This window comes from Neophocaena asiaeorientalis, unplaced genomic scaffold (genome assembly GCF_003031525.2).
Source record: "Neophocaena asiaeorientalis asiaeorientalis breed wild unplaced genomic scaffold, Neophocaena_asiaeorientalis_V1.1 scaffold828, whole genome shotgun sequence".
Classification (NCBI taxonomy): domain Eukaryota; kingdom Metazoa; phylum Chordata; class Mammalia; order Artiodactyla; family Phocoenidae; genus Neophocaena; species Neophocaena asiaeorientalis.
The window spans coordinates 2258429-2267499 of record NW_020175443.1 but is presented as its reverse complement, the minus strand read 5'-3'; the positions used below and the strand labels follow the sequence as shown (position 1 = coordinate 2267499).

The 9071-nt window shown below is 43.5% G+C and overlaps 1 protein-coding gene across 5 annotated transcripts in view; it reads left to right on the top strand.

Moving 5' to 3' along the window:
• Positions 1 to 9071, top strand: part of PISD (phosphatidylserine decarboxylase) — a 36464-nt gene that overhangs the window by 4588 nt on the left and 22805 nt on the right. For 2 of the 5 annotated variants that reach the window (XM_024767985.1, XM_024767982.1), the window contains exons 2-3: positions 2028 to 2107; positions 5826 to 6001. In XM_024767985.1, coding sequence (XP_024623753.1) covers positions 2028 to 2107; positions 5826 to 6001 — 256 coding nt within the window. Of the gene's footprint in view, positions 1 to 2027; positions 2108 to 5825; positions 6002 to 9071 lie in introns of those variants that run through there. The other 3 variants (XM_024767981.1, XM_024767988.1, XM_024767984.1) reach the window with 2 other exon arrangements.

The following is a 9071-nucleotide window of genomic DNA, read 5'->3' as shown; positions in this document are numbered from 1 at the left end:
TTGCTCTTTTAAAGAGCCTGCAGTGGGGTGGACAGTGTTTCTGTAAGATTGGAGAAAGTACAACATTTATATGAGGATAGGAATGATCCAGGAATGAAAGACAAGCTGATGCAACTGGGGCGTTTGCCAGGCACTTGTTCCAGGAGCTGGGGCTACAGCAGTGGACAAGAGACTAAGACTCTGTTCTCAGGAAGATCTGTATGCAAACCAGCCACCTGAGTGCCGTGCATTGGGTTACAGTGGATAAATGATTATCTCCCACTTGTACTTCCCCCAGCCCACACCCCCTTCCCCACAAGAAAAGCCTTTTTCAACAGTCTGCAAACGTTCTTTCAGTTAGGGGGTTCAGCAGCAATCCTGGAACACACAGTATAGCAGCATGCACAACACAACAATACAGCCTTTAGTCAGATTTTACACTTCCTGTTCTTATTCCATTTGGAAAGCAGGGTTTTAGGCGCTTAGCTTTTGCAGTGGGAGTGCCCAGTAAGAGGTGAGCGTTGTTCACTGCTGAAAGAACATTCAGGTACTGCAACACACCCTCCTTTGTGTTAATAACTGTCCATCCACCTGGCCTCTGAGGGGGTGGTGATTGTCATGGTCCCAGGCTTGTTCTCCATACAGACCTTGCTTGCCTGTAGGAGAATCAGAGTCGTCATGTTACCACCATGCTGTGAGAGTGTTGTTAAGTCAAGGAAATTTCATGTGAAAAAACGAAGTTGTTTAAATCTGATAAAATCTACAGGATGTCTGTGTGAGACATAACTACTGACTATCCATGAATGTCAATATCATTGTATGAAAGTCATAAATGCAGTTCTGTTCTCCACAAAAATAGCAGTTTAGACATTTATAGAGTAAATTTCTGCTTCTCTCATAAAGGGCTTCAAGGGAAAAAAAAAACACTGACAAGGACATAGTTTCTTTACTTTAGATTTCAGGCCAATATTTGGGGGAACTTAAGTGCTATCTGAATTGAAGGTGGGGTGTTTGCTTTTTGATTAAGGAGAGAGCCAGTTCACAAAAATTCATTCATGCTTTCCTTGCTGGTCAAGTCACTTATTGCCACTGGGTATATGTCCAGTTTCCCTGGGTGAAGAGGAAACAAAGAAGAGAAAGAATCGGAAATAATATTTTCTTAGACCTTGAAGCCATGAAAGTAGTCATTTTTTTCTCAGAATGCCTGAAAACCCTATTCACTCTTTGAAAGTAGCTTTTGTGGCAAAGTAGCCACAAATATTAATTTAAAAATTCCAAACCAGTTGAGCCTTCCAAACTCAAAGTAGATTAGAATAGTTCAGCCTGGTTTGTGTCATTTCTTTTCCAGGGCAAACATTTAAAGTTTAAAATTTTAGGGAATTCACTGGTGGTCCAGTGGTTAGTAGGACTCCACACTTCCCGCTGCAGGTGCCATGGGTTCGATCCTGCAAGCTGCGGTGCAGCCAAAAAAAAAAAAAAAAAAAAAAAAAAACAGTTTAAAATTTCAACCACTTTATTAGGTTCTTTAATGAGTAGGGGTTAGAGGCTACAAGGCTGTGTATAGCTCTTTGTTTGTGGTGAAGAAACGTATGGCTTTGTGTAAGTGCCGGGTTTACTTCTTATTATGCTCTTATACTTAATTAAGAAAAGAGCAGCTTTGTGTGTGAAAAAATTTTAGACTTACAGAGAAGTTATAAAAATAGTACAGAGTATTCCCAAATACATTGTCCTCTGATTCCCCAAATACCAACTATATTTGCTTTATCATTCTCTCTCCCTTCCTCTCCCTTTTTTTCTCTTTGTGAGTGTGTGTTTGTATATATTTTTTTCTGAAACACTTGATGCCCCTTTACCTTTAAATATTTGAGCCCTTTTTGTATAAGGACGTTTTCTTACGAAAACCACAGTACGATGGTCAAAGCCAGGAAATTAACACAGACACAATACTGTTATTGAATCTATAGACTATATTCAAATTTTAGAAGTTGATCCACTAATTTATTTTTAATTAAAAAAATATTTAATGCTTCATTTTTGCTTGATTGTAGGCGCCATCACTGTGAAGACATTGCCCTGAGCCATTTCCTTCAGTCCTTAAGGAAGCTGCCTCTCAGAACCTTTTCCACAAGTAAGTAGCAATTAGAGCCAATGCTGGCCTCTCTGCTTCAGTTTGTCAGTAAATTGGGGTAAACACAGCACGTATTTCATAGGGTTGTTGTTAGAATCAGATGGAATTGTGCCTGCAAAGTGCTTAGAGTACCTGGCATGTAGGTACCACTGAAGCATTAGCTGCTGTTATCTGATTGTTTTTACTGGCTGTGTAGTATTCCGTCGCATGACTGTACTGTTTGGTGTTGGACATTTAAGTTGCTCCTAGTCTTTTCCTATTACAGACAGTTCTGTACGAACATATTTTTGTGCATCCTCAGGATAAATTTGTAGACTTAGAATTACTGGATCAAAAGGTTTATGTATTTTATAATTTGGTATTTAAGCCAAATTACTCTTCAGAGAAGGTTGTCCCAGTTTACACTCCTCTGAGCAGGATGTGCTCATGAGTACATCAGTTCCCCACACCCTCATCAGCACTGGATTATGAACTTTTTGGATCTTGTAAGCAGCTATTTGAACCTGTACAAAAATGTATATTGTCTTTATTAACTAAAAATCCTTTTTATTCTATCATACTGGAGGCTATTTTTGACTGTCCAGTAATCATACCTTGGGAATAAAATGAGATGGTTAATGAGAATAAAAACAAAAGGCTTATTAAGGTAGTTAATAGGGGCACATCTGGGTGTTACTTATTTAATTAGGACTTGCAGGCTGGAACACATAGGAATCACTTGAAGGGTTCAGGGGAAGCCTCAGAAATCAAGCCAGAATCTTGGATCTGCAGAAAAGCTGTGCTTTTTTAAAGTGACAAATGCAGCAGAGAGGCGGTCAGGAGTGGAGGGCACCCTCTGCTTACTACTTCCTGTTGGAGGAGTAAAGTAAGCCTGTGGAAGGTAAGAGAAAGACCTATAGTTGAAGAAAGGTCCAGTGTAGCAGAAGCATGCAGGAGAGTGTGACCAGTCAGCCTAGGGTGCTGGTTCAGTGCAGGTAGGGAGTGTACAACAGTTCTCTCATCACCAAATATTTCAGAAAGAGGAAAAAAAAAATGTTTCTTGCTTTTTGACAAGATTTTCTGGTCAGAGGTAGAATATTTAGTTGTTAAGTAGTAAGGGTTCATTAGGAGTAATCAGAAAATGGAGGAGATTAATGACATCTATACTTGTTCATTTAAAAAAAAGAAACAGGGCTTCCCTGGTGGCACAGTGGTTGAGAGTCCGCCTGCCAATGCAGGGGACACGGGTTCGTGCCCTGGTCCAGGAAGATCCCACATGCCGCGGAGTGGCTGGGCCCGTGAGCCATGGCCGCTGAGCCTGCGCGTCCGGAGCCTGTGCTCCGCAACGGGAGAGGCCACAACAGTGAGAGGCCCGTGTACCGCAAAAAAAAATTAAAAAATAAAAAATAAAAAAATAAAAATAAAAAAAGAAACAGCAGGAAATTCCCTGACGGTCCAGTGGTCAGGACTCCACGCTCTCACTGCTGAGGACCCAGGTTCAATCCCTGGTTGGGGAACTAAAATCCCACAAGCCTCTTGGCACGGCCAAAAAAAAGAAAGAAAAAGAAACAGCAACAACCAAAAGGTGGTGGAGGGACAGGGACAAATGGGCAGGATGATTTCCTTCCATTGGAAGCCAAGGACAGGATGAAGGTTTTGTGCAGGCTACTGAGAAGTCAGCTCTTGAGATTTTGTTTTAACAATAACTTTATTGAGATACAGTTTTCATACCGTAAAGTTCACCCTTTTAAGTACGCAATTCAGTGGGTTTTTTTTATACTTACAGAGTTGTACAACCATTAGCACTACCTAATTTTAGAATATTTTCATTCCCTCCTCACCCCCCCACAGTAGTAGCACTTGATCCATTAAACTGTCACTCCCCATTTCTCCCTACCCCTAGTCCCTGGCACCCACTAACCTACTTTATGTCTCTCTAGTATGTTTCCTATACCAGACACTTCATATAAGTGGAATCATACAATATGCAGCCTTTTGTGGCTGACTTCTTTTACATAATGTATTCAAGGTTCATGTGTAGCATGTGTCAATACTTCATTCCTTTTTTCCTTTTTTATTAATATTCCATTGTATTGATATACCACTTTTTTATTCGTCAGTTGATAGACATTTAGGTTATTTTCACTTTTTGGCTATTATGAATAATGCTGCTGTGGAGCATGCATGACAAATTTTTGTGTAGATGTATGTTTCACTTCCCTAAGAGCTGAATTGCTAGGTCATGTGGTAATTTTATGTTTAACATTTTGAAGAACTGAAGCCCCATTTTACAATCCCATCAGCAGTGTATGCATGTTCCAGTTTCTCCACATCCTTACCAACAATTATCTGTCTTTTTGATAAAACCATCCTAGTGGGTGTGAAGTTGTATCTCACCGTGGTTTTGATTTGCATTTCCCTGATTACTAATGATGTATTGGTTTGCTAGGGCTACTGGAACAGAGTACCACAAACTGAGTGGCTTAAACGGTAGAAATTTATTCTCCCATAGTTCTGGAGACTAGAGGTCCAAGATCAAGGTGTCATAGGGCTGCTTCCTTCTGAGGGGTGTGAGGGAGAGCCTCTTGTCTAGCTTCTGAAGGATTGCTGGCAATATTTGGCTTTTTTGGCTTGTATTATAGAAGCATCACCCCGATCCCTGCCTTCGTCTTCAGATAGCATTCTCCCTGTGTGCGTGTCTGTCTCCAAATTTTCTCTTTTTATTTTTTAATTTATTTTTTAAAAATTTATTTACTTGTTTTCTGGCTGCATCGGGTCTTAGTTGCAGCATGCAGGATCCTTCATTGCGGCGCATGGGCTCTTCGCTTTGTTGCTGTGCGTGCACAGGCTCCTCTCTAGTTGTGGCGCGCGGGCTCAGTAGTTGTGATGCGTGGGCTTAGTTGCCCTGTGGCATGTGGGATCTTAGTTCCCCAACCAGGGATCAAACTGGTGTCCCCTGCATTGTAAGACAGATTCTTATCCACTGGACTACCAGGGAAGTCCCAAAATTTTCTCTTTTTATAAGCACACTAGTCATATTGGATTAGGGCCCACTGTGCTGACCTTATTTTAACTTGATTACCTCTGTAGAGACCTTTTATCTAAGTAAGGTCACATTCTGAGGTGCTAAGGGTTAGGACTTAAGCATATGAATTTTAGGGGGACATAATTCAACCATAACAGATGTTGAGCATCTTTACATGTGCTTACTGGCCACTCATATATCTTCTTTGGAGAAATATCTATTCAAATTCTTAGTACGTTTTAAAATTGGACTATTTATCTTTTATCGTTGAATTGTGAGAGCTTACGAGATTTTGCATTTGGGAGAATACTACTGTCCAGTCAGAACTGGGCCTGGATCGTAAAAGTAAAATCAGAGAGCCTGCGTGAGAAATGGTACCTGTCCCAGTCCTGGCCCTGTTGGTATCCAGCGGGGCAACCTGGATTCATTTCTTGACCTCTTTGCAATTCAGTGCTTTCATCTTAAATTCTGTAATTATGGTGGCATTTGGGGTGCACTGTAGTGTCACAGGAAAGAAGTTTGTACCTTACTAGATAGAATTTGGAGGCAGCAGCGTCTTTGCAGTGACCCAGGGCTGCACCTCCCTGTCAGATCCCTTCCGGGTCCAGTCAGCTTTGCTGAGGGCTTTTCCCAGCCCTCCTGTTGGTGCTGTGTTTGCGTGACTCATACCCGTCCCTTTTCCCAGGCTCAAAATTTTCCTGCTTTTTGTTACAGATGCCAGAAAAGTCCACACTGCCCCTGCCCGAACCTTGTCCCTGCTGCGCCCCCTGCTCTTTTTAGTCGCGACGGGTGGCGGGTATGCAGGTTACCGGCAGTATGAGAAGTACCAGGAGCGAGAATGGGAGAAGCTGGGCTTGGAGATCCCGCGCAAACTTGCTGGTCACTGGGAGGTAGGAACAGGATGGAACCACCTTGGGTTCTCATGGAGCACAACTGCCTGTCACTTTGTAAATTGCTCCAAAGTTAAACTGTTTGAAAAAGTGAAATGTGCTTTCCTGGAGCTCACATCTCCAGTGGTTTTGGGGCTATTACAGAAGTTATACCTTGGGCATCATGTCCGGCTTCCCTCTGTCTCCAGCTCCACCCCTGGTCTCCCCAAGGCCTCAGAGTGGAAATTTCCTGCTGTTGAAATATTCAGAGCTTGTGCCTTATACTCAGGCTGGCATCCTGACAGTTCATGCCTTCACAAGTCTGAGGATGAGCTGGAAGGGTTGGACTTTTGTGATGTGGATAAGTTCTCACCAGAGACCAGACTGAAATCATCAAATTCCTTTATCATTACTGCTCAAAATGCTCTCCTCGCAATTGGGCCATACAGTTGGGGCGGGCTTTGGTGTCGTTGTACCTTGTGTGATACGTAATGAACTGTCTTACTCATCTGTGCTTCCTGAGGCCCAGGATATCTGACTCAGAGCAGACATTCAGTAAATACTGAAATTGAATATAAAGGTGTAAGTTTAAAAATTGCTTTCTTGGGCTTCCCTGGTGGCGCAGTGGTTGAGAGTCCACATGCCGATGCAGGGGACACGGGTTCGTGCCCCGGTCCGGGAAGATCCCACATGCCGCGGAGCGGCTGGGCCCGTGAGCCATGGCCGCTGAGCCTGCGCGTCCGGGGCCTGTGCTCCGCAACGGGAGAGGCCATAACAGTGAGAGGACCGCGTACCGCAAAAAAACAAAAAACAAAAAAAAAAAAAAAAAATTGCTTTCTTTTTACCCATAATTTAACAAGTGAAATATCTGAAATATCAGTAGACCCTGATAGCTTGGGCAACAGAGGGGGTGAAAGCAGAGACGATGGTATTTGGGATGATGCATTTGGATTTCCCCATGAGCTGCGCCATATCAGTAATCCAGCTCAGCTGCACCCAGAAGCCAGGGTCCCAGTCCTGAAGGCAGGTTCTAACCATGCTCCTAGTAGCTGTGTGGACTTCGACATGTCACTTTCCAAGTTTTCTGTTTTTTGGTTATATATTACAGAGTCCTTTTTTACAGAATTGTATAGTATGTGAGTCATACTTTTTAAGTATGCTGAACACTGTTTCCCATAACATTGGTTGTTTCCTCTGTAAACATATCCTTCTCCTTCAAACTAGTAAAGTACTTGTTAAGACTGATTCATGACCCCACTCCAGTGTTAAACCCAAGCTGGCTTCGCTCTGACCCCAGGCATCTGTCAGGCTGACCCACCTGGTGACATGCCCACCTGCTTTCAGGAAATTCCCACTCATTTCAAAGGTATCCCAAGAGAATCTACATTTGGAAGAAATTTGCTACTTCCTCATTCATAAAAGACTAATGTCAGTAGTTTTCCATAGCATCCACTGTTTGTATAATTGGGATTACTGCCATATATGAGTCAATACCTGAAAAACGATTATTTGTAAAGAGGACAGAGTTGATTAGCTTCTGAGTTCTAGGCTCTGGACAGTGACAGGACACAGGAGCAGAGTGGCCTAGTACAGTGAGAGGTCTGAAGCCCCTGTTGGTAAAGAACTGGGCTTAAGTTAGGTCCTGTTCTTTCGGTGGAATAAGATGGCTCCTGGGTTTGCAAGTTGGGGAACATTTCATTTATGAAGGGGAAATGGTCTGGGCTCAGAGTAGATGCTGTAAGATTTCAGGAGAGGCAGCAGGTTTGGGGGGAGGGCGGGGGGAAGTTCTTGAATGGGCAGATGGGGGCTGGATCTTAGTCCCACCCCCGGCTCTACCTAACCACTGACACCTCATATGAAAAATGACAGAGTACCCCAGTCTGGCTGATCCTCAGAATTGTTTGGGGAGCTTTAATGATATGGACTCTTTGGTCTCAGCTCGCTCTAGAGATTTAGAAACTTTGGGCAAGGCTCAAGATCTTTGTTCTTACAAGGCCCTGCGGGTGATTCTCATGACAAGTCAGATTTAGGAATCATGGGCAGATGAGCTGTAAGGGTCCCTTCAGGGCTCCATTAGTATGTGGCAGGTGAAAATTTCTGGTGGTGATTTTGCTGGAATATAATCCCTTCCTATCCCTGAAGTCAAGTCTGGCATCTCCAGAGCTAAGAAAGAAGACAGATTGGAAGTTACTGCTGAGATGGCCTCTGGGGTCAGTGGCACAGTTGAGGTGACTGGGTGATTTTTTTCTTACCGAATAGTGTTTTCTGGGTTTCCAGGAGACAGACATGGGCTGTATAGCCATCCCCACACATGAAGCCTTCCTATTAGCCCCTCTTGGTCAGAGTGCCAGCAGGAAGCCTTTGTCCTTTCCTAGCTTGTGAATTTCTCTTGTTGCAGAGAACCCTCTGGTCTTCCCTCTGTATCAAAACTCTCAAGAGCATGGTTGTAGTACCTTACGTTGAACAGCACCTCGCAGTTTTTCTGAACCCTTTTAGTTACAACAGCTCACTGAGGTAGGAAGGGCAGGTGTTAGAGCCATTTTACAAATGGAAAGACTAGTTGGTGGCAGAATAGGTTCCAGAACAGAGGTCTGTCGATGCCAAATGCCGTACTCTTGGAACAATAAATACCGTGTTGCTCATAGAAGGTGCTCTTAGTATAGGAGCTCGACCTTAGTATAGGTTCCAGAACAGAGGTCTGTCGATGCCAAATGCCGTACTCTTGGAACAATAAATACCGTGTTGCTCATAGAAGGTGCTCTTAGTATAGGAGCTCGACGGTGGCAGTGAGAGATGGAGGGAGGGCTTGCTGTGTATTTGAGGTACCTCCATTCTCTGGGGCTGACTGTTTAAAATGGGAGGTGAATTTGAGTGGCCTGACTTGAACAGTTGTTGTCTGCGATCATGTGACGAGCATTCACATTATCCACTGCCCCCCCGCCCAGCCCCCAGCACAGCACTCCTGAAGAATTCATGCTCACATCTTTCCTTCATGTAAATAGAATTTCCTCTTTTTGGTAACAGTTTAGAGGAAACCATAACTCCAAAATCTATGCTGCCTCACTCCCTGCAGGCTGTCCTCTGGGCTGGG